This window comes from Anolis sagrei, chromosome 3 (genome assembly GCF_037176765.1).
Source record: "Anolis sagrei isolate rAnoSag1 chromosome 3, rAnoSag1.mat, whole genome shotgun sequence".
NCBI classification, from domain to species: Eukaryota; Metazoa; Chordata; class Lepidosauria; order Squamata; family Dactyloidae; genus Anolis; species Anolis sagrei.
This window is the reverse complement of record NC_090023.1, coordinates 165,532,451-165,556,999: the sequence shown is the minus strand read 5'-3', so window position 1 is coordinate 165,556,999 and position 24,549 is coordinate 165,532,451. Positions and strand designations below refer to the sequence as shown.

Below are 24,549 nucleotides of genomic sequence, written 5' to 3'. Positions count from 1 at the left end.
AAACATAGCATTGAAGTAGATTTATTATTTTTACTTGTTGTTCATTCGTTCAGTCGTCTCCGACTCTTTGTGACCTCATGGACCAGCCCACGCCAGAGCTCCCTGTCAGCCGTCACCACCCCCAGCTCCTTCAAGGTCAGTCCAGTCTCTTCAAGGATGCCATCCATCCATCTTGCCCTTGGTCGGCCCCTCTTCCTTTTGCCTTCCACTTTCCCCAGCATAATTGTCTTCTCTAGGCTTTCCTGTCTCCTCATGATGTGGCTAAAGTACTTCAACTTTGTCTCTAGTATCCTTCCCTCCAGTGAGCAGTCGGGCTTTATTTCCTGGAGGATGGACTGGTTGGATCTTCTCGCAGTCCAAGGCACTCTCAGAACTTTCCTCCAACACCACAGCTCAAAAGCATCTATCTTCCTTCGCTCAGCCTTCCCTAAGGTCCAGCTCTCACATCCATAGGTTACTACAGGGAATACCATGGCTTTGACTAGGCGGATCTTTGTTGCCAGTCTGATGTCTCTACTCTTTACTATTTTATCGAGACTGGACATTGCTCTCCTCCCAAGAAGGAAGCGTCTTCTGATTTCCTGGCCACAGTCTGCATCTGCAGTAATCTTTGCGCCTAGAAATACAAAGTCTGTCACGGCCTCCACATTTTCTCCCTCTATTTTCCAGTTGTCAATCATTCTTGTTGCCATAATCTTGGGGTTTTTTATGTTTAGCTGCAACCCAGCTTTTGCGCTTTCTTCTTTCACCTTGATTAGAAGGCTCCTCAGCTCCTCCTCGCTTTCAGCCATCAGAGTGGTGTCATCTGCATATCTGAGGTTGTTAATGTTTAACATTAACAAACATTATTTTTACTACTACTACTGTATTTAACTTCTGGATGATGACCGCAGTTTCTATCAAACCTTTGTAAGCCACTTTGAATCCTAGATGGGGAAGGGGGGAAGTGGATGATTTCTTCATTGTGACCTCTGCTTCTATATTTTCTGTGTGTTTACATTGAAACAACTCTGTTAAAATTCACTATAATGTTTTTATTGTAAGAGCCTCTTGTATAAAACAGTGATTATGTTGTTAGCCCTGGTCATATGTTTACCAGCATCACTAAAGCAATTCTAAAGGAGATTTTTCTTTTAATATGTAAATTGGGCATGAGCTTTTAAACATATTTTTCTGTCTGTCATAACAGCAATGGTCTTTTTCCATCTTAGTGGTTGAGGTCAGTTACTCCATAAATTGAGTCCAGTTTTGTTTTCCTGATGCATCTGCTTTCTACATAAGGAGGCAAGCTTATCAGACCATGTAAAGGTGTTCTTCCACTCTAGAATGATAATATATTATGCAAACAGAGTATGCTTTATCTGAAATTTCTAGGACCAAAAGTATTCCTTATGTAGGATTTTTTCAGATTTTGGGAAAATTGCGCGCGCACACACAGGTGGGACCCAACTCTAAACATGGGATTCCTTAATATTGCAGGTGGGACCCAATTCTAAACATGGGATTCCTTAATATTTTATATACACCTTATATACATAGCTGGAAAGAATTTTTATATACAATAATTTTATTAATGTTGTGTATGTGAAGTTTATGTTCATTGAACCATCAGAAAGCAAAAGTGTTGCTATCTCAGCCACCAATGTGAGCATTTAAATGTATTATTTATTTATTTCTCGTATTTCTACCCTGCCCTTCTTAACCCCCGAGGGGGGACTCAAGGAGGCTTACAAAAGGCACAATTTGATGCCAACACAACAATAAAATAGAGCATATGTAGACAACAATTATAAACAATTAAAACAATCAATTATACATCATAATCAATAAAACCAGTCTAATGCTCAATGTTCGCCAGCTCAGAATTCGTAAATTCATTCCACATTGTCAAATCCTATCAATTCTAGTCGTCATTGTCCTTTGTCTATCTGCCAGATTACCCAAAAGCCTGGTCCCAAATCCATGTTTTTAGTTTCCTTCTAAAGGAGAGAAGGGATCTCGATGACCTAATTTCCCCAGGGAGTGAATTCCACAGGTGAGGGGCCACCACCAAGAAGGCCCTGCTCCTCGTCCCCACCAATCTCACTTGTGATAGAGGTGGGGCCGAGAGCAGGGCCTCCCCAGAAGATCTTAAATTCTGAGGCGGGACGTAGAGGGAGATGCGTTCGGACAGATACGCTGGGTCGGAGCCATATAGGGTTTTGTAGGTCAAAACCAGCACTTTGAATTGTGCTCGGAACTGGATCGGCAGCCAGTGGAGCTGACATAACAGAGGGGTAGTATGCTCCCTGTATGATGCTCCGGTGAGTAATCTGGCTGCTGCCCGCTGGACTAATTGAAGTTTCCGAACAGTCTTCAAAGGCAACCCCATGTAGAGTGCGTTGTAGTAATCTATTCAGGATGTAACAAGAGCATAGACCTCTGTGGCCAGATCTGACTTCCCAAGGTACGGGCGCAACTGGCGCACAAGTTTTAATTGTGCAAAAGCTCTCCCGGCCACCGCTGAGACCTGGGGTTCCAGGCTCAGCAATGAATCTTTTTCATTAAATATTTTTTGCCAGTATTTTGGATGTTTAAACTATAGTGCACACTAAGTTTAAACTATAGTGCGAGAAGATCCAACCAGTCCATCCTCCAGGAAATAAAGCCCGACTGCTCACTGGAAGGAAAGATACTAGAGACAAAGTTGAAGTACTTTGGTCACATCATGAGGAGACAGGAAAGCCTAGAGAAGACAATTATGCTGGGGAAAGTGGAAGGCAAAAGGAAGAGGGGCCGACCAAGGACAAGATGGATGGATGGCATCCTTGAAGTGACTGGACTGACCTTGAGGGAGCTGGGGGTGGTAACGGCCGACAGGGAGCTCTGGCGTGGGCTGGTCCATGAGGTCACGAAGAGTCGGAGACGACTGAACGAATGAACAACAACAAAGTTTAGATTACGCTAGTGAGAGCAATGAGATAATTAAATAAAATAATGCCCATTTTGGATAAGTTCTACTTTTTAGAGTGCTGCCTTTGTACTGCATCAGGTCAGGTTGGGCAGGGTTTGTCCCTGGGCCCAATGCTATTCCAGAAAGAGTGGCTCTGAGTACCTCCTCCTTTCCCAGATCCCAGTTGGTATGAGCAAGGCTATACATAGCCTTGGTGCCAGTTATCCTGAGTGCATCATTAGCTCAGGAGCTGGGAAATGGGTCCAAGATGAGGAGGAGATGCAACCAGTGCTTGGGAAGGTTGGGCATAGACAGATATACAACCTACATCTCCCCAGGAAGCCTTCTCTGTTGACCCCTTCATAGTATAAGAAGTGTATATGGATACAAGAGAGGAGATTCCATCTGAACATTAGGAAGAACTTCCTGACTGTGAGAGCCGTTCAGCAGTGGAACTCTCTGCCCTGGAGTGTGGTGGAGGCTCCTTCTTTGGAGGCTTTTAAGCAGAGGCTGGATGGCCATTTGTCAGGGGTGATTTGAATGCAATATTCCTGCTTCTTGGCAGGGGGTTGGACTGGATGGCCCATGAGGTCTCTTCCAACTCTTTGATTCTATGATTCTATGATACGCTTCTAGCACCAATTTGGGCCCCTGGTTACAAAGGGCCTTGTTGTACTGTTGATAATACAGCCACGGCTCAGATCCCCTGAAAATTATTCTCACACTTCTGTCTGTGAGTGATCTGCTACATAGGTAATATTTCGTTCTTCCGTTAATGTCTGCAGTGTCATGTCGGTTGAAATAAAAGCAAAATTAAAATTAGTTACAATCCCTTTAGTATTAAAACATCTCATATTGTGTTGTAGAAAATGTAATTGATTAGACAGAGCAAATATTGAACATTTAAAGTCACTGTGAGAATGCTTTCAATGCATATTCTATAGTTATGAACAGGGTAAAACGGTGATTATGCGCTGCACATAAAGACAAAATTGCTCACCTTTATAATTATACCTGTCCCATAATATTGAAATTACTTTTCTGTGTAGCCAAATAAAGGGGAGTAATAAAAGATGTAATTACAATTTTAACAGCTGTTGAACATTTCCAGGAATACTTCTATTTCAACATGTCCAGGGGTTAGTTCTCTGTGAAATATGGTGGTTTGAATCTGCTCTTCTGTCATATTTGCACAAAATGGGGCGAAACAGAAAGAAGTCTCTGGATGTAGGTGAACCACAACTCCAAAAACAAAGGACACTGCCCACCAATCCTTTCCAATATTTTCTATTGGTCATGGGAGAACTGTGTGCCAAGTTTGGTTCAATTGCATCGTTGGTGGGGTTCAGAATGCTCTTTGATTGTAGATGAACTATAAATCACAGCAACTACAACTCCCAAATGACAAAATCAATTTTTTTGAGTGAAGGACATGCATTGGGTTGTTAGGTGTTCTCTGTGTTGTATATGAAGAATTGAGTATCCTCCTCGAAGAGACTGCTCATTAGCATATAGACCCCAAATTTGCATGTTAGTACCAATCTAAATTTTTAGACCAGCATGCATTTTCTGAGATGCCCACTTGTTGCCCTGAACATAATTGCTATGGACATTTCAGCAAAGAACTTGATCTGTTATATCTTCGGGTGCAGAAAAGGTTCTGCAGAAGACTGATTCCTTGAGCCATGCCCTACCTGCTTTGGAAAAGTAAGCTGTGTAAACACCTCCTGTTTAGAAGTGGCCACACTCAAATATGAAATGGCTCTTGGGATAAATTGGCTTGAAGGAGGTACTGATGTGTTACTCTCAATGGTAATTGGTTTCTTGTATTGGAAACTTCAATACTGGAGGTTTGGTTTTGGGTTTGTTTTTGTTTTTATTGACACTGATTAGCATCGAAGAGCTAAGAAGAGAAGAGAAATCATGTTTCTGCTCGTCTGTATTTGGACTTTGTTCCATTTCACTTGTGTCTGGTAGAATCATAGAACCAGAAGGCACTGCAAGGGCCAACTTATCTGACACCCTCACCCCAATGCAGGAACATAAAAATAAAACACTCCCAAAAGAGATTTCTTAAAGGCTTCCAGAACAAGAGAGTCCACAACACACCAAGGCAATCTCTTACCATATTGTTGAACAACTCTTACAGACAAGAAGTTCTAGCTTGAATCTCTTTTCCTGTAATTTCAACCTTAGTTCATGTTCTAGGCTCTCAAGGCACAGAAAATAAGGCTGTTCATTCTTCTAATGATATAATAATAATAATACTTTTTTTGTATTCCACTCTGTCACCACAGGGGGAGATATTTAAATATGACTGTCACATCACCTCTCAATTCTATATAAATAAAAATGTAATGTTCGTTTGTGGGATTCACAGAACTCAAAAACCACTGGACGAATTGACACCAAATTTGGACACAAGACACCTAACAACCCAATGTATGTCCTTCACTCAAAAAATTGATTTTGTCATTTGGGAATTGTAGTTGCGGGGATTTATTTATTTATTTATTTATAATTCAAACTTATATGCCGCCACTCCCCTGGGGCTCGGAGCTGCTTACAAGAACAGGCTAAAATCTAACACAATTTAAAAACAATTTAAAACAATTTAAATACAATTTAAAACAACAATGTCAGAGATCAAAGGCCTAGTTCACCTACAATCAAAGAGCATGTAGTTCACCTACAATCAAAGAGCATTCTGAACCTCACCAATGATGGAATTGAACTAAACTTGGCACACAGTTCTCCCATAACCAACAGAAAATACTGGAAGGGTGTATTTTGGAGTTGTAGCTCACCTACATGTGGACTCAAACAATGATGGATGTGGACCAAACTCTACACGAATACTTAATATGCCCAAATGTGAACACTGGTGGAGTTTGGGGAAAATAGAATCTTGACATTTGGGAGTTGTAATTGCTGGGATTTATAGTTCACCTACAATCATAGAGCATTCTGAACCCCACCAACAATAGAATTGGGCCAAACCTCCCACACAGAACCCCCCATGTGGGCCACAGCAACGCGTGGCAGGGGACGGCTAGTCTATATAAATAAAAATGTAATGTTCGTTTGTGGGATTAACAGAACTCAAAAACCACTGGACGAATTGACATGAAATTTGGACACAAGACACCTAACAACCCAATGTATGTCCTTCACTCAAAAAATTATTTTGTCATTTGGGAGTTGTAGTTGCTGGCATTTATAGTTCATCTACAATCAAAGAGCATTCTGAACCCCACCATCGATGCAATTGAACCAAACTTGGCACACAGTTCTCCCATGACTAACAGAAAATATTGGAAAGGATTGGTGGGCAGTGTCCTTTCGTTTTGGAGTTGTGGTTCACCTACATCCAGAGATCACTGTGGACTCAAACAATGATGGATCTAGACCAAACTTGGCACGAATACTCAATATGCCCAAATGTTAACACTGGTGGAGTTTGGGGAAAATAGAATCTTGACATTTGGGAGTTATAGTTGCTGGGATTTATAGTTCACCTACAATTACAGAGCATTCCGAACCCCACCAGCGATAGAATTGGGTCATACCTCCCACACAGAACCCCCATGTGGGCTACAGCAACGCATGGCAGGGAACAGCTAGTCTATATAAATAAAAATGTAATGTTCATTTGTGGGATTAACATAACTCAAAAACCACTGGACAAATTGACACCAAATTTGGACACAATACATCTATCAGGCTAGCAAGTGACCATCCCTCATAAAAACACTGAAAAACTATAAAGCCAAACACAAAAATACCATATGCGCACGCAACCACACATATACACAAATATATAATACTAGCTGTGCCCTGCCACGCGTTGCTGTGGCCTATAGTAAAACTTATCAAAGTTGAGGTAGATATCTGGACTATTATGAAAGAGAGGTCCCTACCTATTCCTTCCCCCTTTTCCTCCCCCTTTCTCTCCTTTCTTCCTTCTCTACCTCTTTCTTTCTTTCCTTCTTTCACTACTTGGTTTCATCCTTCTCTCTTTCCTTCATTCCCTCCCCCTTCCTTCCTTTGCCTTTCTTCCCTCCCTGTTTGCTTCCTTCTTTCACTTTTTATTTCCTTTTATTTTACCACCATCATAACAATAACAATAATGCAATGCATTGCCTCTGGGACCTGACACCTCTCCCATTCCCCCAAAAAGGGTCTCAGAGGAACAATAGCATAATAATAATAATAATAATAATAATAATAATAATAATAGAAATAACAACCTTTACCCGCCACGTGTTGCTGTGGCCAATCTTCCCTCTTTCTCTCCTTCTTTCCCTCCTTCCTTCCTTCCTTCCCTCCCATCTTTCCTTCTCCTCTTCTTTCTCTATCTCTTTCCTTCCTTCCCCCTTTTTCTTTTTTTTCTGCTGTCTCTCTTTCCTTTCCTTCCATCTTTCCTTTTCTTTCCTTTTCTTCTTCCTTCTTTCTCTAACTTTCCTTCCTTCCCCCTTTTTCTTTACCTCCCTTTCTCTTTCTTCCTTCTTTCCTTCCTTCCTGTCTTTCCTAGATTTTGACAGGGCGGGAAGGGGCGGGGTGGGGTTTGGAGGGGGCGTGAAGTAAAAGGAGGTAAGATTGGGGTGGGGGAGTGATGGAGCGTGGGTGTGTGTGTGTGTGTACAGCGGCGGGAGGAGTGATGGAGCGTGGGGTTGTGTGTGTGTGTGCGGCGGCGGGGGGGAGTGATGGAGCGTGGGGTTGTGTGTGTGTGTGCGGCAGTGGGGGGAGTGGGGTTGTGTGTGTGCGTGCGGCGGCGGGGGGAGTGATGGAGCGTGGGGTTGCGTGTGTGTGTGCGGCGGCGGGGGGAGTGGGGTTGCGTGTGTGCGTGCCGCAGCGGGGGAAGTGATGGAGTGTGGGGTTGCGTGTGTGTGTGCGGCGGCGGGGGGAGTGGGGTTGCGTGTGTGTGTGCGGCAGCGGGGGGAGTGATGGAGTGTGGGGTTGTGTGTGTGTGTGCGGCAGGGGTGTATGTGTGTGCGGGAAGCGGTGCGGCGGGGCTTGGAGTGGGCATGGTTTCCGCAGAGGGAACGTTGGCCGGAAGGGCATGTGCGCGCGCCAGGGAACTTGCGGCTGGGCGCCAATGCGCATGCTCAGTTGTTTTGCCATTTTGTGAGTGTGTTGTTGTGTTGTTTTTCATTTTGAGTAATATGTTTGTACCTTGTGGGTTGTGTTATGAGCATGGGAATTTTGGTTAAGTTTCGTTGGGTTTTTTTTAGAGTTTTATCCTTTTGCCGTTTTGTGAGTGTGTTGTTGTGTTGTTTTTCATTTTGAGTAGATATGTTTGTACCTTGTGGGTTGTGTTATGAGCATGGGAATTTTGGTTAAGTTTCGTTGGGGTTTTTTTGAGTTTTATTCTTTTGCCGTTTTGTGAGTGTGTTGTTGTGTTGTTTTTCATTTTGAGTAGATATGTTTGTACCTTGTGGGCTGTGTTATGGGCATGGGAATTTTGGTTAACTTTCGTTGGGGGATTTTTGAGTTTTGTTGTTTTGCCGTTTTGTGAGTGTGTTGTTGTGTTGTTTTTCATTTTGCGTAGATATGTTTGTACCTTGTGGGTTGTGTTATGGGCATGGGAATTTTGGTTAAGTTTTGTTGGGGGATTTTTGAGTTTTGTTGTTTTACCGTTTTGTGAGTGTGTTGTTGTGTTGTTTTTCATTTTGAGTAGATATGTTTGTACCTTGTGGGTTGTGTTATGAGCATGGGAATTTTGGTTAAGTTTCGTTGGGGGGTTTTTGAGTTTTGTTTCCTCGTTGGATGCCCCTAACAAATTTATATATATAGATATACACACACACATATACACATAAAATACATATACACAGACTGGGCCACAGCAACACATGGCAGGGGATGGCTAGTAGGAAATATGAACCTTCCCATCAGGGGCAGAAGGGAACTTTTGGATCCTGTATTTGAAAGCCATGCTGATGTAGTGGCTAGTCTGTCGGTCATGGATTTTAGAGAACCAGATTCTAAATTAACTCCGTGACTTAATATTTTTCCTGATCTGAACATTCTGTTCAAGACTTGTGAGAAGGTAGTGGGGAGCAAGAACAAGGCCATGTTGTCTTGATACAAAGGCAGGATGCAAATGCATCTAATAACATTTGTCTTAAAATAAATAATATATTCCTGTTTTCATGGAACTTCCAGAACCTTTCCACTTATCTGGGTTTTGTTTTTTGTTTTGAAATATCAAAAACCCATGTGCACTTTCTTCAGTAGGTTGGCAAAACAACCTCAATATTTTATCAACACTATTTGCTAAAAAGAAAATGTATGTACAACTTTTTCCTGGCACTGTACTTGTTAATGTAGACATTAATCTGAGGTGTGAACATACAGAAGTGCTCTTGAACTTTTTCCTTTAAATTGCTAGTCTTGTTTTTGGGGCCATTTTAAAATGAGAACGAGAGAATTGAATTACCCCACACATAATATAATTAACGTGCAGCCATGCAAAGATCACAGGTAATAAAATGAAGGCTGGGTTTTCTCATTCGTCATCGAAAACCACACATAGTGTTGTGATTTTCAGCCAGATATTATATTGTTGAATGGATTGTTGGGTTATTCAAATGTGGGATTATCCAAATATTTGTGGGGCAAGATTCTGTACTATCCAGATGCCTTGAGCACTCTAGTATTCTTCGCAGCTAACACAAAGTGTTTCATTCAACATTAATGTAGTAGAGAGAAAGTACATAGAGTGGTATCGGTTAACACAGTGGGTTAAACTGCCAGCTGCCGAAATCTTGCTGACCAGAAGGTTGGCAGTTCAAGCCACAAGTCAGGGCGAGCTCCTGCTGTAAGCTCTAGCTTCTGCTTACCTAGCAGTTCAAAAACATTAATGTGAGTTGATATATATTTTGCGGGGAGAAAAAAGGCACCTATGAAGACAGGCTAGCAATTCAATCAGGAAGGTGTCTACGGACAACAAGCTCCTCTGCATGGAAAAATGAAACAACAGCACCTTGCCATGGCTGGAGTCAAGCACAGCCTCCAGATGCCAGAGATGAAAAAGAGGGAAGCCTTGCCTCTGTCTATGTACTATTTGTCTTTATTAATTGTATAACAGCATTGTATGTTTACCTGACATCTGCCAGGAAGTAGCAGCCAATAGTGAAAGGACCAAGGCAGAGACATCTCCAGCTCATCCCCTGTTTGGGTATCAGCCAGCACGTCAGTGACTAGAAATAGTTTTTTAAGATCTACAGAAACACTCGCTGGAACATCTCAGCAAGCGAGAGTCCAAAAGTGGCAGGCTCAAACCCAGAACCTCAACCAATGGCTGATACCAGATGAGGGACTCCCCCCCTGGGCACACAGAAAACTGGGCAACTTGGAAGGTGCTGAACAGACTTCGCTCTGGCACCACAAGATGCAGAGCCAACCTCCAGAAATGGGGCTACAAAGTGGAATCCACGACATGCGAGTGTGGAGAGGAGCAAACCACTGACCATCTACTGCAATGCAACCTGAGCCCTGCCACATGCACAATGGAGGACCTTCTTGCAGCAACACCAGAAACACTCCAAGTGGCCAGATACTGGTCAAAGGACATTTAATCAACTACTAAACTCACAAATTTTGTATTTTGTCTGCTTTGCTTTGTTCTGTTAGAAATGTAATATAATTGACTGGTTGCCCTGACACGACAAATAACAAATAAATATTGTATGTTTGTCATATATGTTCTGTAATCCGCTCTGAGTCTCCTTGCAGAAATAGAGCAGAATATAAATAAAGTATATTATTATATTATTATTATTACTAGTAGTTGCACAAGCACTACTGCAACTTGTAATGCAAGCAAAACGTAGCTGAACAAAGTTGTGAATTGTACAACAGGTTGTATATAGGGAATCAAAATATTAAATTTGCCCGAGAATGAAAGCAGAGTTTCTATTAAACACATTCCTTACTAGACTCTAATTGTGTGTGTGTGTGTGTGTATAAATAATTTCTATTAATAGTTTATAGCTGGAATTTTAGGGATTGTTTGGTCTTCTTGTGATTTGTACCTGTTTTACTTCTGTAATTTAATACAAAACCTTTTAAAGGTTTAGGAATATTTCACCTTGTGGGTTTGCCAAGTGGTAATAGTGGTGTAAATACAGTTGTGTAGAAATAGCAAACCTGAAGCCATCGTTGGCTGGGGCTGGCAACAGTTCTGACTTCACCATGCCTTATCTTTACTAAGCAAGTTTGTGTTTATAGAAAACAGTGCAGAAAATAACACACTAGCAGGAAGAAAAACAGTGGTCAAACAACCACTTGGGTTTCATGAACTGTATGAGGTATATAAATCAGCTTTGGCAATAGCACCGTTTTGTCTTCACTTCAGACTTTGCCCTCGGGAAAGTCAAATAAGCAGAACCCTGCTGTAGGATTTTCTTTAGTCTAAGAAAACAGTGTTATTTCTTGTTACAGTCTCTGGTAGATGGATGCTGACATGGACTACGAACGACCTAACGTTGAAACCATCAAGTGTGTGGTGGTTGGTGATAATGCAGTGGGGAAGACACGCTTAATCTGTGCAAGAGCATGTAACACCACCTTGACCCAATACCAGCTTCTGGCAACTCATGTACCTACTGTTTGGGCAATTGATCAGTATCGGGTGTGCCAAGAGGTATGTATTGTTAACTTCAACATGTTGATGACAGGTTTTCCTTTGCACTGATCAGTTCCTAATTGTTGTAGTTGTATGCCGTCAAGTTGTTTCTGACTTATGACAATCCTAACATGACCTTGTCATGGGATATTCATGGCCAGATTTATTCAGAGAGGGTTTGCCATGGCCTTCCTCTAAGGCTGTGTGTGTGTGACTTGCCCAAGATCACTCAGTGGGTTTCTGTGACTGGGTAAGGATTTGAAATTTGTTTAAATATTACAACAAATGCCTCTTCTTCCAGTTACTAAATATCTAACTTTCAAATTCCCTTTTCCTTGAAGCCTTAATTTAAAAGGGGTTGTTACGTGCTTTCTAAACCTGGTGGAGGAGTAATTTCAAAATAAATCTCTGATTAGAAATTACAGTATGGATTGTAGGCCATTTCACTCTAGATAGGCAGACCTTTATTTTGTTGCTTTTCCAAGAGGGGACCCAGTTTATCTTACTGATTTCGATATGACTTTAGAACAATTAAATTAGTTTGCAGTTAAGTCAACAGTCATATCAATTTGCAGGTAAGCTCTCTAACCAGATAAGTCTGAATTGAGTCTCCCTATAACTGGAGCCCCCAAGTGTTAGGTCATGCAAGTTCTACCATCTCTGGCTATTGATCATGCTGCCCAAAGATGATGAGATTGTATAGTCCAATAGTACCTCTGTACACTAAATTGGAAAAGCTAGATCTTGGACTTTATTGTTATCCTCATACTTTTCTTTAAAGACCGGTGTTTGCTATAAGCTTTTAATGAGCAGGATTGTTTGTTTTTCAGGTTCTTGAACGTTCTCGTGATGTTGTTGATGAAGTGAGTGTTTCTCTCAGGCTGTGGGACACATTTGGAGATCACCACAAAGACAGGCGCTTTGCATATGGAAGGTAAGTAAAAATTAGTCCAACTTTTTATTGACAAATATAAAATCTAGAAAAGGAACTCTAGTTTTACAATAAAATGTGGTGGAGGAGTGGTAGCTTGCAGTGTCACATTGAAGGCATACATTGATCAAGATTGTTGATATCTCGGCCTCTTTCAAAGAAGGATATTTGTCCCAACAGTTCTTTATATGCTTGAAATAATTTTTTAAAACTCTGCATTTGAGTTTACCATAGACAAAATGTTTTTACAAAAAGTCTTTGTGGTGCTGCGTTTTTTGAAGAGCACCTACAGAAATTGTGTAAGAAGTAATTAAGATGCTGTTAATTGCTTGACTTCAACCTAAGGTATGGTAATCCTCCTTAAATAGCTGTTGTGCCAGGTGCATTTTGAAGAACACCGTTACTTTGATTCTACACAGAGAGAAATCTTTTCAAGCTTCCACTTCCACATGAGGAGAAATCTGGCTCACCTTATAGTTAGTTTCAAGAATATTCCATCATTTTCCTTAGGCTGCCTCTTCCTTTTATTAACTGCTGCGGATGGAAGAAATGCTTTGTGTCTCCAGTCCAAAATCTGTTGTACTCAGCACATTCCTGACAGGGTCAGAGTAACAAGTTGCTTAAGATTCATGTAGGATTGCAACCTGATTGAAGTATGTTAAAGTCAATAGGAGACTTCCTCACTATTTTCTTGATTTAATTGTAACTAAAGGGATTAGGTTGCATTACATGAATATCAAATATCGTAACTTTAATCTGACAGATGTTTGGCTGAATTCCAAAGGGTGACTTTATCCTTACCCATAAGAGTTTGGTATTGAAGGCAGTCTGTTAAAGTGGGGTAGGGGCAAGGTACTACACGAGACGCCCCCTTTTGGCAATGCAGAATGAATTGCATAGTCATCTGTATGTAAGGATCTGTTTACACGGACTGTTAACACTCATCTTAAATTGTTGCTGGCTGTCTTCATGACATCCAGGGACTTATCACAGCGCAAACTAGGTTAATTCAGCTTAGGTCCGCATTAAAAAAAGTTAGGAGATGCCCTTGAGCAACCCCACAGTTGGGGCATAGTGTGAGTAGCACAACTGGGTCCAATACAAAATGGTCCACGGTCAACATGGGCCATTACGGCTATCCCCTTTCCCTTCACTCATCAGTGGATGACGCAATTTCTCATCAGTTGACTATCACAATTTCTCATCTGTTGACTACCCCAATTCCTCATTTTCTGCAGAATACCTCCATTTCTCATTTCCTTTGAGAAGTACTGCTTCTCATTTGCCCTGAATCGAGGGTGTTACTTCTGTCACCACTGTCAGATGGCTGCAGAGTTCTTTAAGAGCTCCTGGTCATCACAAGTAACCCATCCTAAAATCAGCAGAGGACCCCACATGACCAGGGAGAAGAAGGAAGGTGGTTCCCTTTCCTCCCTGTACATGCATGCATGTAAGTGCCTTTGCTGATGTCAGAATAAGATCCCCATAACAGCCAGGAGCTCTTCTGGGGCTCTGCAATCAACTGGCAGCGATGATGATGACAGGGAAAGTAAGGTGACAACACAGCAGAACCAAACCAGTCTTGGCCCAACTGGGCTGTGTAGGCTCTGTGCCACACCCACTGCAGGCTGGGGACAGCGTGTATGACCACTTCCGGAGCCAATTGAACCTGTGTTTTTGCTGTGACCAATGCATGACAGACTGCCTTTCATTGTAGCACTGATTATTCAGAAAGGATGTGCATTCTGTGCATTCATAACCATATGCCAATTTTTAGTTTACCAAAAATATTAATCTGTACATTTAATCAGCTTCATGGATTGTTGAAGCGAAAATACTGACACTAATTATTATATTCTAAGTCCAATTGCTAGTTGTTGCTTCAGTGGATCTGCTCAATGTTGAGACCAACAAATTAAACTAATAATGTTCAGAGTTTACTTTAGGACAGAAAAAATATCAGGGTAGGGAAACAGTCCCTCCTTATATGGCGTGTGTAACACAGAGAATGTATAGTATACATCCTCAGCCACACTCAGCATTTTCCTCTGGAGAAGGAAGGAAGGGCCAGCTTATATGTCAATATGGGCTCCCACATGTGGACTCTGCAAAAATAGATTCCAAATGACAGCACTCTAAGCAAGGGACTTAAAGTTTGCAAGCATCTGGCTATGTGCAGAGATCTGATTTTCATGGGAATCTCAATGTACAATGCCACATATTTCTGATTGATATTGATGGCAAACCTATCACACAATCAGACTGATACTACTACTACTACTACTACTAATAATAATAATAATAATAATAATAATAACTTTATTTATATACCACTCCATTTCCCTGAGGGGACTCAGAGTTCCCAGGTAACATCACAAAACATACAAAGTAAAAATGGCATAACCAGCTTGCCATGGCAAGCTTACAAACATTATGGACTCTATAATTACAACAGCAAAACAACAGGTAAAACAATCAGGGACATCTAATCACCTCTCAACAAAAGATTGCCCCCAAGCACTGCCAGGCCATCAAATGCTAATCAAGGGGGTCAGTTGAAACATTCACACCTAGCTCCAGCAGACAAGAGTTCTTTGTCCAACCCTAGTCATTCCACAGATATATAAACCCATTTTTCTAGTTCCAACAGACCTCACTACCTCTAAGGATGCTTGCCATAGATGCAGGCAAAACGTCAGGAGAGAATGCCTCTAGAACATGGCCATACAACAAACCTACAACAACCCAGTGATTCCGGCCATGAAAGCCTTTGACAGTACAGGATATAAGTCACATAGGCATCACTATGGTGAGATCTGGGATCTCAGGGAATGGACACATATAACATCCTCTCTGCAGTCCTGACAGAAAAAGCCTTCTGATAAGTGACTTGTTTTGTAGCCATCTTCTTGACACTTCATCTATGAAAACCCAAAAGTAAAGGAACAATTAAATATTTTCTTTGCCCCGGTGCACTTGAAGACTGCAAAATGTTCAAGACATTTCTCAAACTGGTGCTAGATCCTAATCTAATCAAGGGTTAGCAAGTCTAAAATCCATTGGTTCCTGATTTAGCAGAGCTGGCTGTGTCTGTGTTGACTCTTTGCCTTCCTCCTTGATGTGTCCTTATAATATATGTCAACATAACACCCTGTCACTGAGCAGATTAGTGGAGATTAGACAGGCAAAATCAGGCATGTTCCAGAATTCGCAGAGATAAAAGGGTGGGATAACAACATACTTTGATACTTGTTTTACAAAAATGATGCATTATTTGTTGGAGAATAATTACACAAGTAAAGTTGGAAATAGTATTGTGAGGCTTGGAGAATAAACTTCTCAGAGCATGTCTTTTCTCCGAACTGGTGATCAAAAATGTCGTTAACACATTTGACTTTTATCAAGTGTTTTTCATGGTTGCAAATGTGTATTTAGAAAATCAGCCATATCTCTAACTTTTCCCCACTGGAAGCAAAAGCCAGGGTGGGAGACATTAGATAGAAAAACAGTATAAAGGATAAGATTTAGAAGCCACAAACACACCATTACCCATTTTCTGCTTCAAAATGAAGCCTCAGTGAGCTGTACTATATATGGGATCATAACAAAAACGTGACCACATATTGCATTTTTGTTACTGTTATGGGGATCACAGTAGCTACTCTGTAACAGCCATGTTTACCTTTATCATAGGTAATGGGACTTTCCTATTCTTTTGGGGGATATTCTGGGTTAAATGGAATTTTACTCTAAATTTGTGATTATGGGTTTGTAATATTATGGACTAAATGTATTGAATAACACTGAGTGCATTTTTTAAATTTATAAAAGTGATACCTCTTCTCCCAATTCCATACAAACGCTCTTCTTACACATTCATGCATGTATTTATTTATTTATTTACAGCTTTTATATTCTGCCCTTCTCACCCCACAGGGGACTCAGGGTGGATTACAGTGTACACATATATGGCAAACATTCAATGAGATACAAACATATACAGACATACACAGAGGCTATTTACCTTTTTCTGGCTGCCAGGGGAGCTTTCGCTTTCATCGTCCATCTGCGACGCTAATGAAACACTTTCCGCATTCCCCGCATGCTTCCCTGCTGGAATGCTTTGCTGGAGTCTTCTTTATGGCCTCATAAATCAGTTAATTTCACCTCCCCACACTTTAAGGTGGTACCTTATTTTCCTACTTGACAGATGCAACTGTCTTTCGGGTTGCAAAGGTCGACAACAGGCTACACACAATTGGTTGGAAACCCACTCCAACCCGGACTGACTTCGAACTCATGACCTTTTGGTCAGAGTGATCTTAATGCAGCTGACACTCAACCAGCTGCGCCACAATCCCGGTGCACCCACAATCCCGGTGTACATATCAAAGGTACATACACCCCGTTCCCTTCTTTCATTTTGGGGGATTCAGAACATCAGGTTGCTTGGTGTTGTTATGTGATTTGTTGACTGTTTTGTATTCTCCAATCAGTAACCAATAATAATAATAATAATAATAATAATACTTTATTTATACCCCGCCACCATCTCCCCAAGAGGACTCGGCTTACATGAGGCCAAGCCCGACACCATATCAATAAAACAAAAAACAATAAGCAAAAACAATACAATTAAAATAACTCACATGTAAACAATAACACACAAGGATTTAAAACCTATGGCCGGGCCAAATGTGATAATTTAAAATTTAAAAAATAAATGCTGGCCATGAACAGAGGAAGAATGTATCTGATAGGAGGGTTTTAAAAGAAATGAAGGGAGAGCAACCCAACAAGTAGTTAAAGTGCTTCTGAGGACATTTTGCTGGGGATTATTTCCTTATTTGGGGAAGGCACAATGAAACAGCCACGTTTTCAGGCTCCTCCTAAAGAGTGCCAATGTGGGGGCTTGCCTGATATCTTTAGGAAGTGAGTTCCAGAGTCGGGGGGCCACCACAGAGAAGGCCCTCTCCCTCGTCCCCACCAATCGCACCTGCGAAGGTGGCGGGAGTGAGAGCAGGGCCTCTCCAGATGATCGAAGAGATCGCGTGGGTTCTTACACAGAAATGCGGTCACACAGGTAGGCGAGTCCCAAACCATTCAGGGCTTTGTAGGTAAGAACCTGCACCTTGAATTGGGACCGGAAAATAAATGGCAGCCAATAGAGCTCCTTAAACGGGGGGGGGGGGGGGGGGTTGACCGCTCCCTGTAAGTCGCTCCAGTTAGTAGCCTGGCTGCTGCCCATTGTACCAATTGAAATTTCCGCGCCGTCTTCAAGGGCAGCCCCACATAGAGTACATTACAGTAATCCAATCTGGAGGTGACTAAGGCACGGACCACCCTGGCCAAATCGGACTTCATGAGGTACGATCGCAGCTGGTGCACGAGTCTTAATTGTGTGAAGGCCCTCCTAGCCACCGCCGACACCTGGGCTTCAAGCGTTAGCGATGAGTCCAGGAAGACACCCAAGCTGCGGACCTGCAAAAATGTTGTAATTAAATATTCAATATCAATTCATGATTTAGTCATTACAATGCTGTCCAGCCACGGTTTCATGTTTGGAGTCTGAGAGAAAGATTCTGACAACCAATACTTATTAATCAAAAATATATATGAGTTGCTGATATCTTCAGGTAATATTTATTGTAGGGTTCATAGGACACAGTGCTTCCCTTCTCAGGAAATATTAATCTGTCATTGCACTTAATAGGTTTGTGGTATCTATAGATAGAATAAGACACTTTTTTGTGTAAGAAGTGGCTTGAGAAACTGCAAGTTGCTTTTGGCAATATGTGCATTTCTGTGTCTACTTTTATTTATTTATTTATTTATTTATTATTCAAACTTATATGCCGCCACTCCCCTAGGGCTCGGAGCGGCTTACAAGAACAGACTAAAATCTAAAACAATTTTAAAAACCAGCAATATCAAAGATCAAAAGCCTGTCGAAACAAATATGTCTTACATGCCCTGCAGAACGCTGATAAGTCCTGCAAGGCACGGACTTCAGGTAGCAGAGTGTTCCAGAGTAATGGTGCCACTGCTGTAAAGGCTCTGCGTCTGGTTGCTGTTAGACACAAGGTCTTTAAACTGGGAACTTCCAATAAATCTTGGTCCTCAGAATGAAGGGATTTCTGGGGTTGGTAGGGTTTTTTTTGGGGGGGGGGTTGCCATGTCAGGAGCGACTTGAGAAACTGCAAGTTGCTTCTGATGTGAGAGAATTGGCCATCTGCAAAAAGGTTGCCCAGGGGACGCCTGGATGATTTGATGTTTTTATCATCCTTGTGGGAGGCTTCTCTCATGTCCCCGCATGAGGAGCTGGAGCTGATAGAGGGAGCTCATCCGCCTCTCCCCGGATTTGAACCTGCGACCTATCGGTCTTCAGTCGGTAATTTGTGGATGTTTTTATTTTATTCTTTGGGTCAGTTAGAATTTTTCTGAAAATTTTGATGACGGTACTGCAGTATAGCCATTTTGCTTTAGAAACTTTGCATTTGAGTACCTTTGCATTTCTTCCCCATTCCTACCCTCTTATTATTTTTAATGATGCTGAACTTTGGAAATATTCAGAAACCAGAGAGAATTCTTGTTCTGAGTGTCATGAAATTGCAAGATATAATGAAAGAAGACCACTCTCTTCTCCAGCTCTGGAGAAGTATGCAGGTTTTTTGTGGTCTTACAGGGACCTTCAGAGTCATCAGAAAAGCATTTAGGACTTCTCTCTACTTGAATGCGATTTTCCTGCTTCTTGCCAGGGGGTTGAATTGGATGGCGCACGAGGTTTCTTCCAACTCTATGATTCTATAATTCTGATTCTTTCAGTCATTTTGATTTTGGGTTTATTCTTAAAGAGGGTGAATCTCTCCTTGACTTCACATTGAACTTCTTTCACCAGATTAAAAGGTGAGCACTCTGTTAGTAATCCTTTGGATGCATTTGAATTTTCTGCTTGAGATTTTTAAAATGCAGTTTCTTGTTCTCTTATTTCTTGTTTATGAAGAAATATAAAAAGTATATACATACCATAAGTTGACTTATATTTCTTGACGTTCCTGCTTGTGACTAAGTGATATTCAACATATCACTACCCTTAACACTATAGAAAAATAATATTGATGAAACAATCTCATAATGATTGTTCAAAACAAGCAGGATGCTGAACTGAGCGTTGAGACAATTTCCTTCTGCCTTTTGCCTCACTACAAAGAGCAGATCAAAGACACTCTTTATGCTCCATTAACAAAATGGTGCAAATATGCTGCCAAAGCTATAAAGGGCATCAAAACAACCCTTTTAAATTGAATGCAGTGGAATGTCACTTAATCCACCAATCAAGTTAATGTATTTTAGCAAAGCTAAACTCCCTCTGTAAATGCACAGATGGTTATAATTTTGGTTATAAAACATTGCAAAAAGTTAATATTTAAGTGCTTCAAGTACATGAAAAACAAAAAATACCAAACTAGTTTATAACAGTACAAAGAGTGTTTTCTTGATGCCCGCCCCATAAAGTCTTAGTAACCTATCATTTTTACTGATTAGAAACAGCTCTTTAAATTCTTGAATGAAAGAAAAGAAAGAAAGATGACATGAAGGCAGTGAGGCATGGAGAGTTCAAAGTCTTAGTTTGTTTAATCAAATAATACAGCATTCTTACAAAGTTCGTTATACACAAAACATGGTTGGATACAGGTAGATCTAGCAGCTCCCAGCCACTGGGTGAACTAGAAATATTTCCTAGACCCAAAGAACAATAGGCAAACAAGGTTGTGTTTCTTCCTGAAATGCTGCCTTTTGCAGCCACAAGAATATGAGGAAGGCACTTGTAAACAAAACTACAGAAATCAAGCTTAATGTTTTGCCATCATCGCAATCCTAAATAAACTTCACATCATCCCAACACATAAGGCAACCTTATGGGCAAGTTTTTATGTTATTCATCAAAATTCAGAAGATATGGCTCATATGACCTGAGCCATTTGGGTCAAACTGGACATGTAAAATACGTATTCTCCGAACGTATTCTCCCCTACGAACCATCAAGATTACTAAGATCATCTGGAGAGGCCCTGCTCTCAGTCCCACCGGCCTCGCAAGCGCGCCTGGTGGGGACGAGGGACAGGGCCTTCTCGGTGGTGGCCCCGCGACTCTGGAACTCTCTCCCTCTGGAGGCCAGAACCGCCCCATCCATCCTAACATTTAGGAAACGGGTGAAGACGTGGCTGTGGAGTCAGGCCTTCGAGGAATGAGAGAACACCATAGGACCCTGGATGGAAGTTGATGTAGATCCATCTTAATAGAACGACTGACCACAGTAGTTTTAGACATAGTGTTATTTTAAAGTTTTTGTAATTGTGATATATGATATTTTAATGAATGTATATGTTTTTATGGCTGTAAACTGGGCTGAGTCCCTCAACGAGGTTGAGAAGCTCGGTATACAAAACTGTGAAATAAATAATAAATAAATAAAAAAAATATGTAGCATGTTCCTGGGGTTTTGTTGAACTTGAAAATTTAAGTGGATGTGGTGGTGGTTTAGATTAAACCAAAGTACTTAAATGAAAACACAGAAAAGCACAACATTACAGCTAAGGCCCCTACTACTCTGCCATATAAGATCAAGATTATCTGCTTTGAACTGGTTTATGGCAGGGTAGGAGGGACCAGTGTTGCAGAAGATTCATCTTTGCTTCGACTCCTCTCTTGTGCCCCTTCTACACTACCATCAAAGAAAATCCACATTATCTGCGTTGAACTGGATTATATGAGGCTGGATCTACACTGCTATATTATTCAGATTATCAAATCAGATCATCATCATCATCATATTTAATTACTTATTAATCGCCCTCCATCCGAGATGCTTTAGGCGATTTACATAGCAAAATTGTACAGAATAAAATACATATAAACAGATATTAATAAATTAACATAGATCAAATGCTCTAGTAAAAAGCCAGGTCTTAAGTGCTAGAGTAAAAGGCCCTAAGTCGCGCATAGCTCTCATATGGGGAGGCAAGGAATTCCATAAGGCAGGGGCAGAAATAGAGAAAGCCCTACGCCTGGTACTTTCCAAATGCCCCTCTCTAGGACCCGGTATATAGAGTAGATCGCATTGGGAAGGTCGTGGCGACTTCCGATGATGGAAGAAGAAGAGACGGTCTCTAAGATAGGATGGACCCTGACCGTAGAAAGTTTTAAAGGTCAGGACTAGCATCTTATAAAGACCACGATAATCAATTGGAAGCCAGTGTAGATGCCGCAGCACTGGTGTTATATGACATTTCATAGGCGATTTTGTGAGTAACCTGGCTGCAGCATTTTGAACAATATGGAGCTTTCGGGTTGGAGACATAGGAAGGCCAACATACAATAGTCCAAGAGGGGAGGGAATTGCACCTTGGGGTACCCCACAAAGAAGAAGGGATCTTTCATAGGTTTGATCCATAAACTCCACGCACTGACTCCGATTTCGTTATCTGCTTGGAACTAGATTATATGAGTCTACACTGCCATATAATTCAATTCAAAGCAGATAATCTGGGTTTTATAAGGCAATGTAGAAGGGGCCTAAGTGTTGGCAAAAAGAGTTTCTCATTAAGTGATCAATCCCGGAACCAACCATTTATAGGACTTTGCAGAAAAAACACACAAGAGATTTTATTTGGTTCCTGGTATAATTTGAGTAGACATATCTCTAATGTTTCTCACATCAAATGTTTTTTATGGAAATTGTGGGTTTGGTGAAAGGCGCCAAGATCTTGTATTCCTAGGTTTACTGCTCTGAAAAGAAATGGAAAGAGGATTTGTTCTTTTAAAGACTAGAGATAATGAAATATATTTGACCAAGGTTCAATTAACTGACTGCAGGTAAGAAGTGCACTGAGATGTGTTAGACATAATATGTACAGCTGCTAGATATTAATTCAATTTCCAGCCTTCTATTTACTTTTACAAAAATGGATGTATGGGTCTCAGAGAACATTTCAGGCATGATAATTCAGTTAACAAGTTAAATATGAGCTAAATGCTGAATGCTGTCTGTTCAAACTCAGCTGAGCAGCTGGCTTTGTCTACCCCAAGGAATATGTGGAGGGACCCATCACAGCACAAGAGAAAATGCAGTAGTCAAATGCTTATGATTAAAGGAATATTGCTCCTTTCATATGCAAGTTCATTTCATCTGCTTTCTGTCTACAATCTGCTGTTGGCTCCAGGCATACATTAATTCATGTCTTCTATGGTACAGCAGATACTCACTGGATCAGCTCCATGTTGTCAGTTGCGTCATTGCTGTCATTTTACATCACCAAGTCATAAAAGTTTCAAGCAGCCAGCAACAGAAAACATGTGAAGCAGTAATAAAAAGAGAATGGAACATTAGTATAAATAATACAACAACTCTAGTCAATATTGCTCTCTAAAACGCTCAAGGTGTTTCAGTTAAGTCTATTATTTCATAAGGGACAGGCTGACAGTGGATTGATTTGCGCTAGGAACGATGGTGTCTTTGTCTTGGAAATGATTGCGCCACTTTTTTATCTCTTTGCTTTGTTTAATTTTCAAATCAACACTTAATCATATCTAAACCCATTGACAGTAGCAGATTCCTCATTAATGTCAAATGCCCCCCCCCCCCTCAGTTTGAGTCTGAATCCAATTCATAGTGATTTGATCCCTTCCCTCCAATGGTAGTTGATTTTTTAAGGATTTACAAGGCTTCTATAGTGATGGATTACTTGGGATACTCTCTCTGTATGTCATCACTTTAAAACAGAGTTGTTAAAATGAACTGTCAGGGAAAAATAACTCAACTCTTTGAGAAAAAATAACTGTGTTCCAAACCAGTGATTGGTCAATGTCATCTGAAGGTACTTGGAAAGCTGGAGAAAGGATTCCGTCCCCAGTCAGTTTGTGGCTTGATAATAAACATCTTGATATTTTCTTATAATGGAGGACAACATTGTTTTGGGCCCCTTTTCTGCCAGAAGGTAAAACAAAAGTTAACTTAATTAAAAAAAATTAAGAGGTGTGCCTTTTGGAAGTTACCGTATATTCCGGCATATAAGACGACTGGGCATATAAGACGACCCCCAACTTTTCCAGTTAAAGTATAGAGTTTGGGATATACTCGCCGTATAAGACTACCCCTCTTCCAACGCATACCAAATAAAAATTTGAAAAGCATCAGATTTGATTTAAATATGGTAATTTTCCTGTTACTGTACCTCCTTCTCTGCCTCTCAGATCTCCCACATGCGTATCTGCACCGCTTCACTGCAGTCTTCAGGAACGAGATCTGAGAGGCAGAGGAGGAGGTACGGTAATAGGATACAAGGGTGGGCCAGACAGGTAAAAGAGTTGTGTTTTCCTGGGTCCAGAGCCACTCTATCTCTTTTTTTCCATACCCCAGGCGCCCCGGAAGCTTGCAGCTTCCTCCGCTCTTCACCTTCCCGGTGATGGGCCCCTTCACTTCACCATCGGGACCGCATTAAGTCCACGAATCCTAATGAATGGATTTTCTTCTACCGTACTTTTACAGCGTCGCCCTTAATGCTTTCATATAGTTGCTGCATACGGCAGGGACTGCCATTTTTGGGCTTCCCCACAATATGCAGCAACCACAGATTCTCCAATCCAGATTGGAAGTTTCAGCATCCGCTCTATAAGACAACTCCCGGCGTATAAGGCTACTCCAGCATATAAGACAACTCCCATGTATAAGACTACTCCTGTGTAGAAGACGACTCCCGCATATAAGATGACCCCTGACATTTGAGAAGATTTTCTTGGGTTAAAAAGTAGTCTTATGCACCAGAATATATGGTACTCGTAAGTCACGAGCCATCATTGCTCACCCTTGCCATATGGCTACAGCATACCATTTATTTTTAAAAAATGGGTGCTTTTGAGACCATTATATTTAGTACAAAACAACTTTACAGGATTACTGGAAGATTAAATACAAAACAATAGTCATACCTGTTGGAGGGATTTTTAAAAGTAAAAAAACAAATGGAATTGGGCTCATTTTAGGAGTAGGGAATC

The 24,549-nt window shown here is 41.1% G+C and overlaps 1 protein-coding gene across 6 annotated transcripts in view; it reads left to right on the top strand.

Annotated features, from left to right (window-relative positions):
- RHOBTB1 (Rho related BTB domain containing 1) overlaps positions 1–24,549 on the top strand; it is a 120,418-nt gene that overhangs the window by 52,635 nt on the left and 43,234 nt on the right. For 5 of the 6 annotated variants that reach the window (XM_067465656.1, XM_067465655.1, XM_067465657.1 and 2 more), the window contains 2 exons: positions 11,381–11,582; positions 12,395–12,498. In XM_067465656.1, the coding sequence (XP_067321757.1) occupies positions 11,391–11,582; positions 12,395–12,498 (296 nt within the window). In that variant the 5' untranslated portion in view covers positions 11,381–11,390. Of the gene's footprint in view, positions 1–11,380; positions 11,583–12,394; positions 12,499–24,549 lie in introns of those variants that run through there. The other variant, XM_067465660.1, reaches the window with a different exon arrangement.